General features: G+C 35.5%; 1 protein-coding gene across 8 annotated transcripts in view; it reads right to left on the reverse strand.

Moving 5' to 3' along the window:
- The window catches only part of LRCH3 (leucine rich repeats and calponin homology domain containing 3), a 107,701-nt gene that overhangs the window by 42,633 nt on the left and 42,945 nt on the right, over positions 1–22,123 (reverse strand). For all 8 annotated transcript variants that reach the window (XM_070788938.1, XM_070788910.1, XM_070788926.1 and 5 more), the window contains exons 2-9: positions 19,195–19,339; positions 17,483–17,609; positions 16,923–17,028; positions 13,482–13,618; positions 12,153–12,262; positions 3,793–3,886; positions 2,460–2,580; positions 813–961 (exon numbers count right to left, since the gene is read on the reverse strand). In XM_070788938.1, the coding sequence (XP_070645039.1) occupies positions 813–961; positions 2,460–2,580; positions 3,793–3,886; positions 12,153–12,262; positions 13,482–13,618; positions 16,923–17,028; positions 17,483–17,609; positions 19,195–19,339 (989 nt within the window). The remainder of the gene's footprint in view (positions 1–812; positions 962–2,459; positions 2,581–3,792; positions 3,887–12,152; positions 12,263–13,481; positions 13,619–16,922; positions 17,029–17,482; positions 17,610–19,194; positions 19,340–22,123) is intronic.

Below are 22,123 nucleotides of genomic sequence, written 5' to 3' on the forward strand. Positions count from 1 at the left end.
GTCTTCAGATAGGAAAACCAAGTTTTTTTTTTTTTTTAAAAGAATGATAATAACACTCTATAACATGTCCCACTTGAAGTGACTATTCGCTATTTCTAAAAGACTTAAATACATCATTCTTCAAAAAGGCCCCAAGTGTTTCTCAAATAATCCCTGCTCAGAGCCTGGGACCAACTCCAGACATTAACATCACACACACTGAAGTGGAGCCATTTTATTATGCTGACTAGATACACTGAAGAATGCTATTTCTACTTGAGACCCTTGGGGAACTGGCGGAGACTTCGCAGTGGGCTGAATGCTCATTTGTTTTCTAAGGCAACTCAATGCTCCACTATAACAGACACCCAGGAATTTTAATGGCAAACAATTTGTATTCTGTGTGACTTAGCATAAAAGCACCAATATAATTAAGCCCATCATGAAAATTCTATGGTTGAGTCTGTATGTTGCTCCAAAAGTCTGCCGTTGGTTCAATTCTTAATTACTGACCAAACTATGATTTATCAGTTAACAAAAAAGCATTAAGAATAACAATAAAAAGCATCATATTCCTTTGAATTTTCTTAGGACTTCTCTTCTTTAAAATTCTGAAATCTGTCTTTTTATTTGAAAAATAAATCTCAACTTTACTTAAGACTACTGTCTGATTTTAAAAATAGTTTGAAAAAGTAATAAAATTGGAACTAAAGATAATAAAACAAATAATTGAGCCTAAACCAACAAATCACTGATATGACAGAAATTTAGACTATCATAAATTGTTTTTACTAGGGGATGGCAACAAATTTAGGTTTAAACATGTATATTACCTCATGAGAGATTCGCCGTTGTTCAATATACGCCATAAACTGTGAACTGAGGCTGTCTGAGTCCAGGCCCTTGTGTGGTCTCACCTCATCCTCATCTTCCTCTGCAGTACAGCTGTCAATATAGTCAATCTGATCCAGTTCATGTTCCACTGTCCATATGACACAAACACACACACACATCAAAAAAAAAAAATTCAAGTTAGATAGCCAACAAAAACCATTAAATTGCATTCTTTCCTTTTCCTTAACATTTTCTATTATGAAAGTGGGAAGAATAAATTACGTAAGTCTTTATCATTTAGTCCATGGTCACTCACAAGAACAGGCTAAAGAAAAGCCCTAGTCTTGATTCACTACAAAGAATGCAGTAATTGATGGTAATTACTGGAATTTAGACCTCTAGTATTTCTTTTTTCTTTGGCTAGCTCTTGACTATTTTAAACAAGTTTGACTCTGTGAGACAAAAAGAGGAAGAATAATTTTTTAACGTTGAAGGGTATATCTTCTTTTAGGTTTTGTGTCATTTTTTGGATGTTTTAGGTTTGGGGCTTAATCATATCTCTTTAAAGAATTAGGCAGAAAACCTAACACAATTAACTCTAAATAAAAGTGAAAAGACAGGAGGAAAGACTTGGTGATAAAGAAACAGATACTGATGACTGTTCCCCTTATTGTAACTGCTATCCATTACTAGAAAAAAAAGATTTTCCTATTTAGAAAAATATTTTTTAGAGGTCAGTATTGCAGGTATGTTGCAGCAGTTTGTGGATGGAAGGGAATCATTTGGGGAATTTTTGCTTCTCAAAATGCTCTGGGGTGAGAAGCACATAAATAAGATTCAGATGCCCTTGAAGAGCACAATTTCAGATGAAAGACAAGGCAGACATCAAGAATACACTGAATTTCTAAAAGAGGTCACACAATGACCACAAAGAGAATCTTTAAAAAGGAGAATACTTCTAAGAAGATCATGGTTAAATCAAGATTAGCAAAGATCAGGCTTCCCCTATGGCTCAGTGGTAAAGAATCTGCATGTCAATGCAGGAGACACCAGTCCGATCCCTGATCCAGGAATTTCCCACATGCCATGGAGCAACTAAGCCTGTGCACCAGAACTATTGAGCCTGTACTCTATAGTCCAGGAGCCACAATTACTAGCCCACTTGCTGCAACTACTGAAGTCTGAGCGTCTTAGAGCCCACACTCTGCTACTGGAGAGGCCAGTGCAACAAGAAGCCCACACATGCAGCTGGTGAAAAATGCAGTGTTTGATCACTGCAACTAGAGAAAAAGCCCACGCAGCAACCGAGACAGCACAGCCAAAAAAAAAAAAAGATTAGCAAAGGTCTATTCCAGATAAACTTATTAGTAAACTTAGTATTCCAGAGAACTCAGTAAAGTTCTCTCCCAAAATAAAGAGAAAAACATTATATTTTAATTACAAGCCTGAAAACATAGAGAAATTGAAATTTAGTCCTAATAGAAAACATTTTTTTTTCTAATCATATGAGAAGAGGAGGGAGGTCTCTAAAAAAAGAATGGAAGAAGTTACAGATATACAAATAAAAGGAATGAATGGATGTGAAAAGGCCGTTTAAAAAGTCAGAGATAAAAAAGATTTTGGATGTTGTCAGGAATCACGTTTACCTCCACCATTTGTTACTACTAAACTGCTGTGATTCTCCTGGTATTGATTTTCTCTTCGTAGTCTTTGTTCTTTAGTAATTTCTGCTACTCGAAGAGGCAGATCTGAAAATTCATCTGTAGGCTTAAAAAAATAGCAGAAACACTAAAATAAATCACTTCAAATTTTAGACAAGGTATTTATAGCATAAACTCAGAATTTATATTTTTTAAAAAAGAGCAAAATAATTACAGAGATGCATCTACAAAGATGTACATATTATTCAACAACATCAATGTACTTAATGGCACTGAAATGCACACTTAAAAATGGTTAAAATGGGGCTTCCCTGGTGGTCTAATGGTTATGAATCCGCCTTGCAATGCAGGGGACACCAGTTCAATTTCTGATCCAGGAAGATCCCACACGCTGTGAGGCAACTAAGCCTGTGTGCCACAACTACTGACCTTATGCTCTAGAGCCCGGGAGCCACAACTACAGAAGCCCATGGGCCCTAAAGCCTGTGCTCCAGCAACAAGAGAAGCCACTGCAATGAGAAGCCTGCACACCACACCTAGAGAGTAGGCCCTGCTTGATACAACTAGAGAAACCCTGAGAGCAGCAACACAGACCCAGTGCAGCCCCCCCAAAAAAGTATCTTTTTTGATATTGCCACAATCATGTACACACCCAACCACACACAAATAGCCAAGCAATTTCAAATGACAAATAAGCTGTATTCTAAAACTAATTTGCTTTAGACTCCAAATAAAATAATGTTAAAAATGGTATACTACCAGTCTTGCTAACAAAATCCTTTTATCATTTAACCTAATTTATAGCTAAAATATTATACCTTAGTAATTTAAAAAGAGAAAACATAATACTAATAATTAAAACAAAAGAGAAAAATGATATAATTAGCTGAGAAAGTTACTTATTTATCTTGAGCATGTAGATAACTTCATCAGGTTCCTATCTTATTACCCATCAGCCTATAGTTCTATTTTCTCACCTTCTAGCAGATCTTCTACCCCTCTCTGCTCAAGATTACCCAGGCACTCAAAATTTTAGGTTTCCCATGTAACTGGCTCAGTTCCCATTAAGATCTTCCAGGATATAAAATGATTTATACGAGACAATGAGGTAACAAACATGGAAAACACAATATGCTAAAAAGATGATGAAGAAACATAATACCGTTTCTGAGTGATAGGACTATGTGGGAGTTTTACCCCTCATTTGGCTTTTCTATACTTTACATAACAAGAAATTGAGTCCAATTAAGACACTTTCCATTTTTATCATTTTACTTCCTCTTAATCAGAAGTTGCAACAAGTACAATAAACACTTACTTCATTCCCTGACCATCTCTTATCACCACTGTCCACACTGTTGAAACCTGAATCAAGCGCTCCGTAGGGACGACCTGAGTACAGTTCTTCATGGCTGCCGAAAAGAAACTTTAGTTCTTATTGTGAAGTTTGATACTTTAAAAATTAACATTTGAAATAGATGCAATTTGAGTAATAAATATTTTCATGGCATTTAGGGACTTCATTGCTTAGAATGAAGTGAGTACTCCTTTAATTTTTTAGTATGAAAAACTCCAAATTCAAAGAAAGCAGTTAGAAGAGAATAATGAACTTTCATGTCCTCATTATCCACCTTCAAAAATATCAACACTCTTACTTCATCTGTTCCTCTAGCCATTCCCAATGACCCTCTCCACTATTTCTGTTTTTAATAGCACTCTCTTTCTTAAGGTAAAATTTATATACACCAAAATACACAAACCTTTGACAAATGAATGCATCTTTGTAACATACACCCCTATCATGATACAGGACACTTCTACTTCACCAGAAAATTACCACACATCCCTTTCCAGTCAACTTTCCTCACCTCATCAACTAAGAAGCAACTACCAAAATTTTTTTTACTTTAAATTAGTATAGAAGGCCAAATAATTGTTTTCAAAGATGTCAAGATATAATCCCTGAAACCTGTAAATATGTTACTTTACATTGGAAACGGGAATTAAGGTTGCAGATTAAAGTAAGGCTGCTAGTAAGTGTACTTTAAAATAAGGAGATTATCCTGAATTGTATGAATGGGCTCAATGTAATCACAAGGTCTCTTGAATGTGTAAGAGGGAAAAAGAAGACGAGGATACAATGCTGGTTTAAAGATGGGGGAAGGGACAAGAACTAAGGAAAGCACACAACCTCTAGAAGTTGAAAAAGGCAAGGAAACACAGTCTACTCAGAATCTACAGAAAAGAATGGAGCACTGCCAGCATCTTAATTTTAGCTCAGTGAGACCAAAATTTAGATTTCTGACCTATACCATAAAATGATTCATTTGTGTTGTTTAAACCTCTAAGTTTGGGGTAATTTGTTCTGCTTATTCTAGAATGCACAAAAATGGAGTATGTACTTTTCATACTTGGCATCATGTCAGTGAAATTCTTGTCATGTCAGTGAATTCATCCTGGATGAATGAATTTATATGGTAAGTGTAGGTTTAACTTAAAAAACTGCCAATCTGTTTTCAAAAGTAGCTGAATCATTTTAAATTCCCAACAACAATATACTGGAGTTCCAGTTGCCAACACTGTATACTGCCAGTCATTAATTTTAGTTATTATTCTGATGGCTGTAAAGTCTGATGTTAATTTGTATTTCTCTGATGATTAGTGATATTTAATATTTTAATGTGCTTATTGGCTATTTATCTTCTTTTATGAAATGTATGTTCAAATCTTTGGCCCATTTAAATAAATATACAACATCAATAATCTTGACAACAGTTTGCTAAGTAAAAGCCACAGACAAAACGCTATATATTTTATTTCATTTCTATGAAATTCTAGAAAAGGCAAATGACAGAGAGCTGACCAGTGACTGCCTGGGGCTGAGGGTGATTTTTAAAAAAATACGTATCTTGATTGTGTTGGTAGTTTTGTGACTGTACCCATTTACCAAAACTCACCAAATTGGACACTTAAAATGGGTAAATTTTATCTCAGTAAAGTTGTTTAAAAAATCGGCCAAACTAACTTTCCAAAATGGATGTTCTGATTTTACTTTTTTACAACTCAAATTACATTACATAAGCAACATAAGAGCACTGGTTGCTCCACATCCTTTCATTTGCTGTTGTCAGTCTTAATTTTATTCTTGTGGATATGCATTGTAACTTAATATGCATTTCAATGATGATTAATGATGTTAAGCACTTTTCTGTGTGCTTACTGATCAATTATGTATCTTTCTTTGTAAAGTTTATTCAAGACTTTTGTTCAGTTTTCAACTGGGTTGTTTGTCTTTTTAACATTAAGTTGCAGGCTTCTCTGGTGGCTTAGCTGGTAAAGAATCCACCTGCAATGCAGGAGGACCCTGGTTCGATGCCTGGGTTGGGAAGATCCCCTGGAGAAGGGCATGGCAACCCACTCCAGTATTCTTGCCTAGAGAATCCCCACGGACAGAGGAGCCTGGTGGGGTTGCAAAGAGTCAGACAGGACTGGCACATTCTTTATACACTCTGGATGGAAGTCTATTATTTTATATGTATTTTGCAAATAATTTCCCTCAGTCTGTGGCTTGCCTATTTTCTTAACAGTTTCTTTTCATAAATAGATGGTTTTACTTTTCATTAAATTGAGTTTATCATTTCTTTTTTAATGGTTATTTCTTTCTGTGTCCTCAGAAATCCTTGCATTCCCCAAGTCACAAAGATATTCTACATTTTCTTCTAAAGCTATAAAAGCTTTAGTTTTTGCTTGTTCTTAAACATAGTTTTAAAAAGTTAGCTTAAAGTCTAAAACATGACAAAAACTTATGTTAAAAATTGGTCTGTTAGCATTTTATTTAATAAGATGGCCTAGATTGAAAAATAACTTTCAATGGTACAAATTTAAAACATGTAGTGTTCTTCTGGTATCAAATTTTGTATTCCATGTATTCTTACAGTTTGTGTATGTAACTTTAAAAAAGTTGCTATGTCACAATGAATCAGAATTTAAGGTACAGGGAAAGAGCAATGCATTTGAGGGACTTGCTTGGTGGTCCACTGGTAAAGTAATTAGCCTCCAATTAAAATAAATAAATTTATATTAAAAAATAAATAAATAAATAAAAGTTATGCACAACCATAAAAAAAAAAAGAATCCACCTTGCAATGCAGGGGTTTAAGTTCAATCCCTGGTCAGGGATCTAAGATCCCACGTCTTGGAGCAACTAAGCCCAAAGACCGCAACTACTGAGCCCACATGATGCAGTGAAGATCCTATGTGGTTCAGTGGTTAAGAATCTGCCTGCCAATGCAGGGGACACGAGTTCGATCCCTGGTCTGGGAAGATTCCTCATGCCTTGAGGCAACTAGGCCTATGTACTAAACTACTGAGCTCATGCTCCAGAGCCTACAAGCTGCAACTATTGAGCCCATGCACCTGGAGCCTGTAATACACAAAAGAAGTCACTGCAATGAGAAGCCCGCACATCACAACTAGAGAGTAGCTCTGTCCGCATGCAGCAACGAAGACCCATCACAGCCAAAAATAAATAGAAAAGTGCCCAATAGTACAAAGTTTCAGAGCTAGAACCAAGGCCTTCTAACTCCATGACTGCATTCTGAATAAATGCACTGATAACTACAATGCAATCTTATTAATCTGTACCTTAGTAAGAAAGGACATGAAAGTACAATGTCTCATTTGTTGGTGCAAGAGGAGCTGAAGGAAATATTTTTCTTTTATATACATAAATATATATACACATGCACAACATATATATTGATATATATATATAAACTTATAGGATATTCTGAAATAATCACAAATACAGTAACATAACTCTGGAAAAATAGAAAATGCAGAGGATAATCTATTAGCATAATTAGGGATTATATAGGGATTGGAATATATTAGATCTGTAATTACGAATTCCTTTGAGAAACATGATATGTTTATGCTATCTAGACCTCCCATTTAGGAAAACTTTCTCTATTGACTCAAGCCTTCCTATATCTTTTAGCAAACACAAATCTCTTCCCAGGAATTTTTTATATCTGTTTTTTAAAAGGAAAGTAATAAAGACTGCAATATTCAAAGAAATAAGGTGAAGACTTCTTAATCCTCAAAACTAAGGACAGAATCAGAGAGAAAAAGATTCTGTAACCAGCACTGCAGCCCTCAATCAAAGCTCACTGCTCAAAGAGGTAATGATGTTTCCTCCTTGGTTTCTTCAGGTGTGCCCTGTAATCATTACACATACACACACCCAGTAATCACTATTCATCTTCTCACACTCAAACCTCAAGGCAACAGCAGCAGTTTAATATTCCTACTCTGCTACTTCAGGAGAGAAAAACTTTTCCTTTGCAAGGGTTACTAACTCCTTGAGAAAATAAGTTAGTGTATATATAAAATAAAAACTACTTAAAAAAAAAAAAGATTAGTGTTATTTATTTACTTTTTTGCCCCGCACCTCATGGCATGTGGCATGTGGGATCTCAGTTCCCAGAAGGGGGATCAAACCCAAACCCTAGCAGTGGAAGAGCTGAGTCTTAACTCCTGGACTACCAGCAAAGTCCTCTAAAAGCTACTTTTTTTGTTGCTGTACATTTTTTTTCTAAACAGTACAGGAGTAGAAACTTTTAGAAATATTTAAATAGGAAAAACAAAACTTTCTTCTAGAGATAAGAAATAAGAGTTCCATATTTTAAGCAATGAAGTGAGGTAAGAGGAAAAAGAAATGAAAAGGAAATAATGGAGAAAATTTAAAAATTCTTGGTATTAGTGGTCTGGCTTTCCTCATATCTTCCCCACTGCCAAAATTCTTCCTCTAAGACAGACCTAGATCAGCACACTGTAAGACCTAATCTCCACCTCCCCCACCATCTTTTTGAAATCATTTTGTCTTCCTTAACACCACATACCTGCTTTTAGTCTTCTCAGAGTTAAAAGTGCTAGTACTGAGGATGTTCTGGTAGGAATATTTTATGCATATGCATAATTTCTCCCTGTACTTGTTTAAGTGTACTAAATCAAAACAACTAGATTAAAGCTGGTGTTCCCAATGTCCTTCAGTCTATACAAATCTGCAGTCTAACAGCCAGACCAAAAAACTCCGAATATCATTACAAAGCTGCTTCTGAAGACTTTAGGCAGAGAAAGCTATATAGAAAACTATAAAACACTGGTGAAAGAAATCAAAGAGGACACTAATAGATGGAGAAATATACCATGTTCATGGATTGGAAGAATCAATATAGTGAAAATGAGTATACTACCCAAAGCAATTTATAGATTCAATGCAATCCTTATCACGCTACCAACAGTATTCTTCACAGAGCTAGAACAAATAATTTCACAATTTGTATGGAAATACAAAAAACCTCGAATAGCCAAAGCGATCTTGAGAAAGAAGAATGGAACTGGAGGAATCAACCTACCTGACTTCAGGCTCTACTACAAAGCCACAGTTATCAAGATAGTATGGTACTGGCACAAAGACAGAAATATAGATCAATGGAACAAAATAGAAAGCCCAGAGATAAATCCACGCACCTATGGACACCTTATCTTTGACAAAGGAGGCAAGAATATACAATGGATGAAAGACAATCTCTTTAACAAGTGGTGCTGGGAAATCTGGTCAACCACTTGTAAAAGAATGAAACTAGAACACTTTCTAACACCATACACAAAAATAAACTCAAAATGGATTAAAGATCTCAACGTAAGACCAGAAACTATAAAACTCCTAGAGGAGAACATAGGCAAAACACTCTCTGACATACATCACAGCAGGATCCTCTATGACCCACCTCCCAGAATAGTGGAAATAAAAACAAAAATAAACAAATGGGACCTAATTAACCTTAAAAGCTTCTGCACATCAAAGGAAACTATTAGTAAGGTGAAAAGACAGCCTTCAGAAAGGGAGACAATAATAGCAAATGAAGCAACTGACAAACAACTAATCTCAAAAATATACAAGCAACTCCTCCAGCTCAACTCCAGAAAAATAAACAACCCAATCAAAAAATGGGCCAAAGAACTAAATAGACATTTCTCCAAAGAAGACATACAGATGGCTAACAAACACATGAAAAGATGCTCAACATCACTCATTATCAGAGAAATGCAAATCAAAACCACTATGAGGTACCATTTCACACCAGTCAGAATGGCTGCGATCCAAAAGTCTACAAATAATAAATGCTGGAGAGGGTGTGGAGAAAAGGGAACCCTCTTACACTGTTGGTGGGAATGCAAACTAGTACAGCCACTATGGAGAACAGTGTGGAGATTCCTTAAAAAACTGGAAATAGAACTGCCTTATGATCCAGCAATCCCACTGCTGGGCATACACACTGAGGAAACCAAAAGGGAAAGAGACACGTGTACCCCAATGTTCATCGCAGCACTGTTTATAATAGCCAGGACATGGAAGCAACCTAGATGTCCATCAGCAGATGAATGGATAAGAAAGCTGTGGTACATATACACAATGGAGTATTACTCAGCCATTAAAAAGAATACATTTGAATCAGTTCTAATGAGGTGGATGAAACTGGAGCCTATTATACAGAGTGAAGTAAGCCAGAAAGAAAAACACCAATACAGTATACTAACGCATATATATGGAATTTAGAAAGATGGTAACAATAACCTTGTGTACGAGACAGCAAAAGAGACAGTGATGTATAGAACAGTCTTATGGACTCTGTGGGAGAGGGAGAGGGTGGGAAGATTTGGGAGAACGGCATTGCAACATGGAAAATATCATGTATGAAACGAGTTACCAGTCCAGGTTCAATGCACGATACTGGATGCTTGGGGTTAGTGCACTGGGACGACCCTGAGGGATGCTATGGGGAGGGAGGAGGGAGGAGGGTTCAGGATGGGGAACACATGTATACCTGTGGTGGATTCATTTTGATATTTGGCAAAACTAATACAATTTTGTAAAGTTTAAAAATAAAATAAAATTGTAGTTGGAAAAAAAAAAAAAAGAAGTAAAACAAACAAAAAAAATTTTTAATTATATGTATTTCCCTTTATTGGGAAAATCTTAGCAGTATCTTAAGTAGCATTTTAGCATTTTCTTATCTCAGCATTTTCTTAAGCAGCACCAATTACTGTACAGTGCTAAAATATAGTAATAACTTAAAATTTACTAAAATATGAAGGGTAAAAAAAAATAAATAAATAAAATAAAATATGAAGGGTACTTTACATATATGTCTGGTGATGTCAAACTGCTATGTTTCTAGAGCTTCATTGTTTTTAAAAACCTTATTAAAATTATGAAATACCATATAAAATAAAAGAATACTTATAACTGACATAGCTTTTAAGGTATGGTGAGACACGAACACCTTTAAAGCCCCCTTATGTCTTCACTTGGAATCTTTCTCCCTTTCAGAATTTATCAGTAATTTGAATTTTGTTAATATGCATCTGCTTTTTATGGTTTTATTTTTTCCTTTGAATTATTTTTGTATTTTTAATATGTCTGCTTTTAGAAACTCTAATAAAATAGAAGTTTCTTCATCTGTTTTAAGTTAGGACACTGAGAAGGTTAGGACTGTGCTTTTACGTAAAATGTGACAAATTCTAAGAGAATGCCTAAAGGGTTCTCTTGAGTAAAGTTTATTAATATTATTACACCTTCACTGAGATATCTATTTTGCCTGTTTAAAGACTTTATGAATTTAATTCCTGTTACTTAAGACTGCTGTAATGGTTGGGAATGCCAAGAAAATGCCTTTGTAAAAGTCTGATGCTATATGCAGCTGAGGGATTCACAGACTTAAAAGATCCCAAAATGACATTCAGTCAGTCAGTTCAGTCGCTCAGTCGTGTTCGACTCTGCAACCCCATGAATCGCAGCACGCCAGGCCTCCCTATCCATCACCAACTCCCGGAGTTCACTGAGACTCATGTGCATTGAGTCGGTGATGCCATCCAGCCATCTCATCCTCAGTCGTCCCCTTTTCCTCCTGCCCCCAATCCCTCCCAGCATCAGTCTTTTCCAATCAGTCAACTCTTCGCATGAGGTGACCAAAGTACTGGAGTTTCAGCTTTAGCATCATTCCTTCCAAAGAAATCCCAGGGCTGATCTCCTTCAGAATGGACTGGTTGGATCTCCTTGCAGTCCAAGGGACTCTCAAGAGTCTTCTCCAACACTACAGTTCATGGCCATCAAATCTAACACCTTCACTCCCTTTGTGAAAAATGCAGCCCAGAAAGTTTGAATGAGTTGCCTTAAGTTATAGAGTTAGTTAAAAGGAGAGCCAAGGTTAGTTAGTATTAAAGTCACTTAGACCAGCAGTTTTCAACTGAGGACCTCTCAGAGGATATTTGGTAATAACTAGAGACACCTTTGTTTGTTACGTTGGGAAGGTGCTACAGAAGCCAGGGAAGCTGTTGAGTATCTTCCAGTGTACGGGACAGGTCCTCACCACAAATAATTATCTATTTCGAAATATCCACAGTGCTGAGGTTAAGAAACCCTGACTTAGAACTATACTTGGTCACATCTATGTAATCTATTTTTTACTTAATATAAGCATTCTGAGAAAAATAACGTTAAAATAGGTTATTTTGCTTTGGTTAAACAAACCGTCAGACAAATTTAAGGGTCCCATTTATTTGCTTCTCCGTGAGATAGAAAATAATAAATGAAGAATACAATATACTCACCAGGAGCCAAAACCCATGGGTCTCCTATCATAATCTGGCAGATCTGGAGCAATCTTACAAGCCTGCATGTTCAGGTATTTAAATATGTGGATTTTGCCTTTTATACATATCTAAGTAAAGTAACATATAGAAACAAATTATTATTCATCTGAAATATATGTGTATCCAAACCTTTTTTCCTTCTGCTTCTTTTATTTTTTTTAATTTTAAATTTACTTATTTTTTTAACTGAAGGAGCCCCTGCCTTTTAAATCACAATCAGCTTTTTATTTAATGTATATTGGAAATAGAAGGTATTTCTATTAAGTATGTATGGTAATATTAAAAATTAATTCATTATAACACATTATATCATTTGTTACCTTAGGTATTTAAGTGATATAAATGTAGGGTTTTGTTTTCTAGTCACTAATAAGTTTTAGTAACATAGTATACATAATTCATGATTATAAACACTGTTAGAATACCAAGTAAACTTATATTGACTAGTTAGGCACAGTCAGAGATTTAAAGCATTGCTCCCCATGGATTCTACTGGCAACTTTTGTTTTTAGAAATCCAACAATCATGCACAATTATGTGTTCAATCCTACTTCCTGTAAGAAAGAAAAGCAGGAAATGATTAAATATTAAAGTCATATATAGTTCTGTTGCCACCTATTTATTTCTGTCCTACAAATCAACATATAAACTCTTTAGGGATATGAGACCTTTCTGTAGTTAATGAAGTTTACTCAAACACTTTAACAGCTGCCATATAGACACTTGTACAAGGGTGAATCAACTGCAGAGTAAGGAAAGCTACGGTGAAAAATATAAGACAAAAAGCTTTTTAGATTGTGGAATGTCTAAAATCTGTATGTAAAGCTACCTTATAACAACTTCATTAAGTAGGTTCATTTCAGTCCAAACTGACTCAATGAGGAACTTAAGATTTTAGAAAACAGGAAGGTACAAAGACAACAGTCATGAGAAATACGCTGATGATCTTTAATTCTGTAAACTGAGTATTTTGTCTGTAGCATTTACATTGTCTTCATTTAAGTTTTACTAGAAAGAAATAACTCAAACTTAATTGGAAAAAAAAAACTTTAAGGAAGAACCCTTCAAATGTGAAAAAGTCAATTTAGTGAAAGGAAAAACATTTTTGGAACATTACATATCTCCCATCTCATTTACTTCAAGGCTTTTAAAGAATACATACGAGTGTGAATTTATTTTAAAAGAACTTAATCTCTGACAAAAAGTAAATACATATAACTTACAACTTTTAAACTTTATCCTTTGTCCAAAAAGTTTATAACATACTTCAAATCAACTGTGGTTTACCTGTGCAGGAGGAGATTGTAGTGGATTGTTATCTAGGGTGATCATCTGCAGGTGCCTGAGATTCCGATAACAGACAGGAATTGTTGTAATTTTGTTGCAGGAAAAGTCTAACCTTATCAAAGGCAACTCTGCTAGTTCTGCAGGGAAGTAAGGTGGAAATAAACAATGATATTTCAAAGCTAGACATTTTTTTCTTCATGAGCTTCTATCTAAATATAATTGATTTAACCTAAGTATTTACATCCATCCATCCTTAGTGATTAACTGATATATAGCAAAGTGTCATAAAATGAAATCTAGGTGCTTAGGGATGTTAATATTAATGAAAAGCAAACTATTTGACCCCTTATGTTGTTGCTGCTGTTCAGTTGCTCACTCGTGTCTGACTCTTTGCAACCCCATGGACTACAGCATGCCAGGCTTCCCTGTCCATCACCAACTCCCAGAGTTTGCTTAAACTCATGTCCATTGAGTTGGTGATGCCATCCCATCATCTCATCTTTTGATACCCTCTTCTCCTCCTGCCCTCAATCTTTCCTAGGATCAGGGTTTTTTTTCCAATGAATTGGCTCTTCCATCAGGTGGCTGAAGTATTGGTACTTCAGCATTAGTCCTTCCAGTGAATATTCTGGTTTGATTTCCACTCTGTTCAAGGGACTCTCAAGAGTCTTCTCCAGCACTACAGTTCGAAAGCATCAATTCTTTGGCGCTCACCTTTTCTTATAGTCCAACTCTCACTTCCGTACATGACTACTGGAAAAACCATAGCTTTGACTAGACCAACCTTTGTCAGCAAAGTGATGTCTCTGCTTTTGAATATGCTGTCTAGGTTTATCATAGATTTTCTTCCAAGGAACAAGTTTCTTTTAATTTCATGGCTGCATTCACTGTTTGCAGTGATCTTGGAGTCCAAGAAAATAAAGTCTGTCACTGTTTCCACTTGTTCCCATTCTATTTGTCATGAAGTGATGGGACTGGATGCCATGATCTTCTTTTTTTGAATGTTGAGTCTTAAGCCAGCTTTTTTCACTCTCCTCTTTCACCTTCATCAAGAGGCTCTTTAGTTCCTCTTCACTTTCTGCCATTAGGGTGGTGTCATCTGCATATCTGAGGTTATTGATATTTCTCCTGGCAATTTTGATTCCAGCTTGTGATTCTCCCAGCCCAGCATTTCACATGATGGACTCTGCATATAAGTTAAATAAACAGGGTGACAATATACAGCCTTAACATACTCCCTTCCCAATTTTGAACCAATCCGCTGTTCCATGTCCAGTTCTAACTGTAGCTTCTTGACCTGCATACAGGTTTCTCAGGAGGCAGGTAAGGTGGTCTGGTATTCCCATCTCTTTAAGAATTTTCCACAGTTTGTTATGATCCACACAAAGGCTTTAGCCTTTAGTGAAGCAGAAATAGATTTTTTTTAAAATTCCCTTGCCCTTCCTATGACCCAACAGATGTTTTCAATTTGATCTCTGGTTCCTCTGCTTTTTCTAAATCCAGTTTGAACATCTGGAAGTTCTTGGTTCACACAGTGATGAAGCCTAGCTGCAAGGATTTTGAGCATTACCTTGCTAATATTTTAAATGAGTGCAATTGTGCAGTAGTTTGAACATTCTTTGGCATTGTCTTTCTTTGGAATTAGAATGAAAACTGACCTTTTCTAGTCCTGTGGCCACTGCTGAGTTTTCCAAATTTGCTGGCATATTGAGTATAGCACTTTAACAGTATCATCTCTTAGGATTTGAAATAGCTCAGCTGGAATTCTACCACCTCCACTAGTTTTGTTCGTAGTAATGCTTCCTAAGGCCCATGTGACTTCACACTCCATGATATCTGTCTCTAGGTAAGTGATCACACCATCATGATTATCCAGGTCATTAAGATCTTTTTCGTACAGTTCTTCTGTATATTCTTGCCACCTCGTCTTAATATATTCTGCTTCTGTTAGGTCCATATCGTTTCTGTCCTTTACGCTGCCCAACTGTGCATGAAATGGTGACCCCTTATAGAACAACAGAAAGTCTTAGAAACTGGATCTGATACCACAGAAAGGTGGGAATAACAAAAGGATCAGATGACAATCTGTATAAAAACAAGTTAGATGCATAGGTTTTCAATCCCAACTATGCATGCTGCTTTCCATTCACAACAGGAATCAACAAGTTATCCTTTAGTGAAACTGAATTGAAAGCCTCAAGGACTGCACAATGGAAAGTTAGGATGAGTTGCCTGCTAAAAATGGAGGATTTAAGTGAAAGTCTACACATTTAGTGACAAGACCTCAGCACTTTGCTACCCAACCTCACCCCATTAGTTAGTTAGGAAGATACACAATGTAGAAGAAAGAAAACATCTTTCTCTGGACAAACTATATAGTCCCATACAAAAGGCCTTTAGATGCTGATATAGTTTCCTCCAGTAAAATATCCAGCTTACTGCTTAATACAATTTCTTCCCAGTATACTTGAAATTTCTAATTAGCTTTGTATAAATGGTATATGACCCACAAACATTTAGAAGAGCTTTCAACATATAAGAGAGAAATCAAAATATGCAAAACAAAGGAAAAAAATGAGTGCAGGAAAAAACAGATTTACAGGAAACAGAAGAAAACTCTGAAAACTAGAACTAATGTCTCCAATTTCAGAAAAATAAAATACTAAATTACTGAAAAAGGAAAGGATTTTGTTTTTAAATCAGCAAAAAGTAAGGGTTCTTAGAGATGAAAAATTAGATGGCAGAAATTAAAAATTCAGAAGAATGGTTAGACTATAAATGGTTGAACTGTTACCACATGGTTAAACAAAATGACAAAGAAATGAACAATAAAAAAGATAAGAAAACCATAAGATCAATTAAGAGTCCACTATCCAATTAACAAAAATTCTCAAAAGAGAAAACAGGAATCAGAAGATAGGAAATTATCAAACAGATATAAAACAATTTCTCAAAATGAATGATGTGAATCTCTGGTGCAGGAAGAATCACTGCAGATGGTGCCTGCAGCCATGAAATTAAAAGACGCTTGCTTTTTGCAAGAAAAGCTATGACAAACCTAGACAGTGTATTAAAAAACAGACATCACTTTGCCAACAAAGGTCTGTCTAGTCAAAGCTATGTTTTTCCAGTAATCATGTATATGATTTATCAAAAACATGTGAAATTTCTCTTAAGTAGTTAATACCAAATGAAACTTCCAGAGACCCTATGTTATCAGTTAACATGATCTAAAATTACTATCACTACTCAATAGTTATTAGAGCTTTTCAATGAAAAGTCTAGCTTTTAAAATCTATAACAGAACAGATAACATGTATTAAATAAATCATTACATCTCAAACACTTGCTGTAACTTTTATACATTTGTGATGTGCACATCAGTCTGAGAGATAAAATAAAAAGGCAAAAAAACAAAACAACTGTTTCACAGTTTCTTACCTTCAGGCAAACGTACTAAGTGATTTCTTCTTACATTAAGGTCTCTCAAGGCCTCCAAATTACCAATTTGGGAAGGTATTGTTTGAATTTCATTGCAGCTCACATCCTATTTCAAAAAGATACAAAGTAAAGAACTGTACTGATATTACAAACTTGCCAGCTTTAAACTATCTGCAAAATGAGGTTTGGACAGCATAATACCCACCGGTTGTAAAAAATACTATGATTCTTTGTCCAGGAATAATTCCACAGTTTGTACTAGAATTTGATTTTTAAAATGTATATAGGCTTTTGACTGACAGAAGCAGTGACAGATTTTATTTTCTTGGGCTCCAAAATTACTGCTGACAGTAACTGCAGCCATGAAATTAAAAGATGCTTGCTCCTTGGAAGGAAAGCTATTATAAACTTAGACAGCATATTAAAAACTAAAGACATCACTGTGTCAACAAAGGTCCATATAGTCAAAGCTATGGTTTTTGTCGGCAAAGTGATATTTCTGCTTTTTAATATACATACATATATACATAAAACAATCAAAAAATGAAATATTCACTTACAAGTTCCGTTAAATGTCTGAGATGTCCAATTTCTTCTGGAAGTGAGACCAATTTGTTATTACTAGCAATTAAGACTTTCAATGGTAACTCACACAAGTGTACCGGCAATGTTGACAGTTGGTTCCGACTAAATGGGTAAGCAGAAAAAGAACTAAGTCAGAGCCCAACACTCAGGGAGAAAAATTGCCATCTTTCTCATTCTACACTCAGTATAATAACAACTGTAAATCTTACAAGAAAGAAACAGGATATTAGATTTGAGTTTGAAAAAACAGATTTGAGTTCAAGTTTGTCACTTGTCAGCTTTGTTTTTTAGGCAAAGCATTTAATTAATCTGCATCTTACACAGATTCCTCAACTGTAAATCACAGGGTTTACAGGACTCTTGCACCATAAAACTCCTTAGCAAATAATGAAAAGTCTCATAAACAAATCATATTATTGTATTACAGTTAAATTTATATAAGAAAAAATTATTTTAAAATAGGGTAGATAACTAGCATCCTCTCTTCTTTCCAAAGAGTTATAAACATTAAAAGTATTTATAATTTACTTGCCTCATCATTACAGCATTATAACCAAATGTATATAAACAAACCAAATATAGTTCTATGGGAAAAAATGGACAGATTGTGATTTTAGACATATCATACTGACTGAAGTATAGATAAGAAATCTTTTATCTAAACAAAAGTATACAAATCAGAACTGGAAGTAAAAAATACATCATAAGGATAAAAATAAGTTAAAATTTTCCTTATGCATATTTAACATCTTAATCCTTAGTAACAATTGCCCCCATTTGTAAGATCTTTTGATGATTTTATTAACTGATCATGAGCCATTAAAACTTCTAATATCTAATAATTAGACATTCACATACAAAGCTGTCTACTAGTTCTACTTTTATAAGAAAAAACTGAAATAAGTAAATATCTGAGAGCAAAAATGAGTTTTAGAAATACATAAACTATACATTAAAATGATTACATATAAAAAATATTTCCAAAGGATATTTCTTAACAAGGGGAAAAATTTATTTAAAAATTCGACTAAAGGCCTAGAAAAAAAGGAAAAATTCATCTGTTAATTCAGACACATTTTGATGGATTTCCTTTACTTTTCTAAATTTATTTTCTCCAGTCAACATTTATAACTTTTTATAATGAAATAACAAAAGAAGTCTTGTAAGATGTGAAACAATGGAGTAGATGAGTTAAATAAATGCATTTATATGTTCAGAACTTAGTATACAAAAATACATAATCACAAAAATCAAAATAATTTCAGATCTACCATTCTTATTTGATGAAATTTATTTGAAAATGTAATTGGAGAACCACTGCTACAAAACAATTAGGGTAACAGCTCTTATTAGAGTTTGTTAACTATTGCAAAGGCAAAGACAAAAGGAGAAACTAGAGGGACCCAGAAAATACTGTTAATTTAGCCTAAAAACATGAAGAGATATTGCTGATATAAACAGATGATGTAATTTTTTTTAAAAGTATCATTTCTATTTTTTGGCTGCAAAGAATGCAAGATTTTAGTTCCCTGACCAGGCATGAAACCTGCGCCCCTTGAAATGGAAGCATGGGGTTCTAGCCACCGGACCACCACAGGGAATTCCTCAGATAACGTTAACTTTAGTGAAAGGGAAGAGGAAAATTGAAAACACCACACAAAACTAAAATTTAAAAAAAAGTTCTTACCTAATATTTAAGAAAGTTAGTGCTTGTAGGTTTAGAATTGCCTCTGGTACATATCGAATACAATTTTGGTATAAATTGAGATTCTCAAGAGAAACGAAGTGACATGCTTCTATGGGAATTTCTGAGAGGCGATTTCGTGACAGATCTGAAACAAGCAATTTTAAAATCAATCCCTGGAACTTATTTTATAAAAATTTTAAACAAAAAGTAGGTTTCATAATTGTTAGAATCTCCCAGAGTTCCTATTGTGGAGTTTGTTCCAGAGTAAACATTCAAATATTAACTGATTGAATAAACCAGCTTAACATATGCCTCTACATCTGTTGCTGGAAAATGCTGGTTCCTTTTGGGTGTCACTCAATTGGGTCTGACTCTTTGCGACCCCATAGACATGTAGCCCACCAGGTTCCTCTGTCCATCGAATTCTCCAGGCAAGAATACTCAAGTGGGTTGTCATGCCCTTCTCCAGGGGATCTTCCCGACCAAGGAATCGAATCCAGGTCTCCCATATTGCAGGCAGATTATTTATAGTCTGAGCCACCAGGGAAGCCCTGTTGGTTACTTTTGAGTCTCCATAAATACTAAATGGGCTTCCCAGGTGGCCTGAATGGTAAAGAGCCTCCTGCCAATGCAGGAGATGTAACAGATGGGGGTTCGAATCCTGAGACAGGAAGATCCCCTGGAGGAGGGCATGGCAACCCACTTTAGTATTCCTGCCTGGAGAATCCCATGGATAGAGAAGCCTGTTGGGCAACAGTCCATGGGGTCTCAAAGAGTTCAGACATGTGCCAGACAGAAGCGACCTGGCACACACACACAAATACTAAAAAGATAAAACCATTATTCTTTGCAAGTAACATAAATTCCAAGGAATATCAGCCTACAAATCACATCACAGATCATGCTAAGTATCAAATATCCTAGAAAACAAACAGATCCCTAAAATCCACATTCCCAAAAGCACAGACAACATCCTGAAGTTTTCTGAAAAATGAAGAAAAACAAAACAAAATAAAATACTGTCTCTTTATCAGTCAAAAAGTATCAGGGTCATATCAAAAGGACTCAGGAAACATCTCTGCTCCCACTGGCCAAAGATGAGACAATTTGAGATTCAGTAAAGACAATAAATGCAGCAGACTGCAATCTATAACATGCTACTGAATTATAGGAGTTTAAAATAAAACACTCCCCCAAAGATGATAAAGAACCAATTCATTATCTTGTAAGCTGACAAAGGGGAAAAAACCAAACATTTACCTTATCTTCTTTTGTAAACCAGTAGTACACTTTGCACTATGTTCCGTGTGTGTGTGTGCGCGTGCGTGCACTGTGCTGTGCTTAGTGGGTCAGTCCTGCCTGACTCTTTGTGACCCCAGGCTCCATCTATGGGGATTCTCCAGGCAAGAAGACTGGATTGGGTTGCTATGCCCTCCTCCAGGGGATCTTCCCAACCCAGGGATCAAATCCAGGTCTCCCGCATTGCAGGTGGATTCTTTATCATCTGAGCCACCAGGGAAGCCCATATATATACACACACACACACACACACACACATATATATATACACACACACACACACACACATACATACATACACACACACACACATGCCCATATATATATATGTAACTTGACATATATCTCCTTTTTCAGATTCTTTTCCACTAGAGTTTATTACAGGATATTGAACATAGTTCCCTGTGCTGTTACAGTAAGACCTTGTTTATTTTGTATGTAGTAGTCTGTATCTGCTAATTCCAAACTTCTAATTTATCCCCACCTCCTTCCTGTCCTTTGCTCTTGGTAGCCATAAATCTATCCTCTATGTCTGAAGTCTGTTTCTGTTTTGTAAACAAGTTCATCTGTATCACTTTTTACAATTCCACAAATAAGTGATATCATATGATATTTGTCTTTCTCTGTCTGACTTCCTTCACTTAGTATGATAATCACTAGATCCATCTATGTTGCTGCAGATGGCATTATTTCCTCCTTTTTTACAGCTGAGTAATATTTCATTGTATACGTATGTACCACATCTTTATCCATTCATCTGTCAAGAGACATTTATGTTGCTTCCATGTCTTGGCTATTGTAAATAGTGCTGCTATGAACACTAAAGTGCATGTATCTTTTCAAATTAGAATATTCTCCAGATACATGCCCAGGAGTGGAATTATTGGATCATTCTGTTTTGTTCTGTTTGTTAAACTTGTCATGTATCTCTTCAAATAGCTCTATTTCATTGAAGTTGCTTTTTTCTAGATGTAATCCTTATTCATCCTTTCTCTTGCTGCTAGAGTTCCTTTAAGTGAATTATTTTCCTTTGCCAATTCATGGTTTGCCTCATCCTTGGAGCTCAGATCAAGCTGCTGGAGCACCTTCAATGGCATTTTACACCAAAATAGTGAAACAACCTCTACGGTGCACTGGAACTAAGCTTTCCATCTGGGGCAGTTCTTTGTGACCCCATGGCTCCTCTGACTATGGAATTCTTCAGGTAAGAATACTGGAGTGGGTAGCCATTCCCTTTTCCAGGGGATCTTCCCAACCCAGGGATTGAACCCATGTCTCCTGTATTGGCAGGCAGATTCTTTACCACTGAATTATCTGGGAAGCCCATGTGAGTTTGACAAGAATGTTTATTCTACAATTGGAACAATGTTTTGGTTATATCTATTAGGTCATATTTATTTAACTGCATTGTTTAAGGTGCATCCTTACTGATTTATTTTTTGGTCAGTTTTTTGTATCAACTGCTGAGAGAGAAGGGTATATTACAGTGTTTCATTTTTATTGCTATCTTGTCTATTTCTCTGTATAATTATTTAACCCTTTCCTTATGTATTTTGGAGTTTTGGGTTTAGGTACCCCCAAAATTTTAAATTACTATCTTCTGACTCATTGGAAAAGACCCTGATGCTGG

Source organism: Bos indicus, chromosome 1 (genome assembly GCF_029378745.1).
Source record: "Bos indicus isolate NIAB-ARS_2022 breed Sahiwal x Tharparkar chromosome 1, NIAB-ARS_B.indTharparkar_mat_pri_1.0, whole genome shotgun sequence".
NCBI lineage: Eukaryota > Metazoa > Chordata > Mammalia > Artiodactyla > Bovidae > Bos > Bos indicus.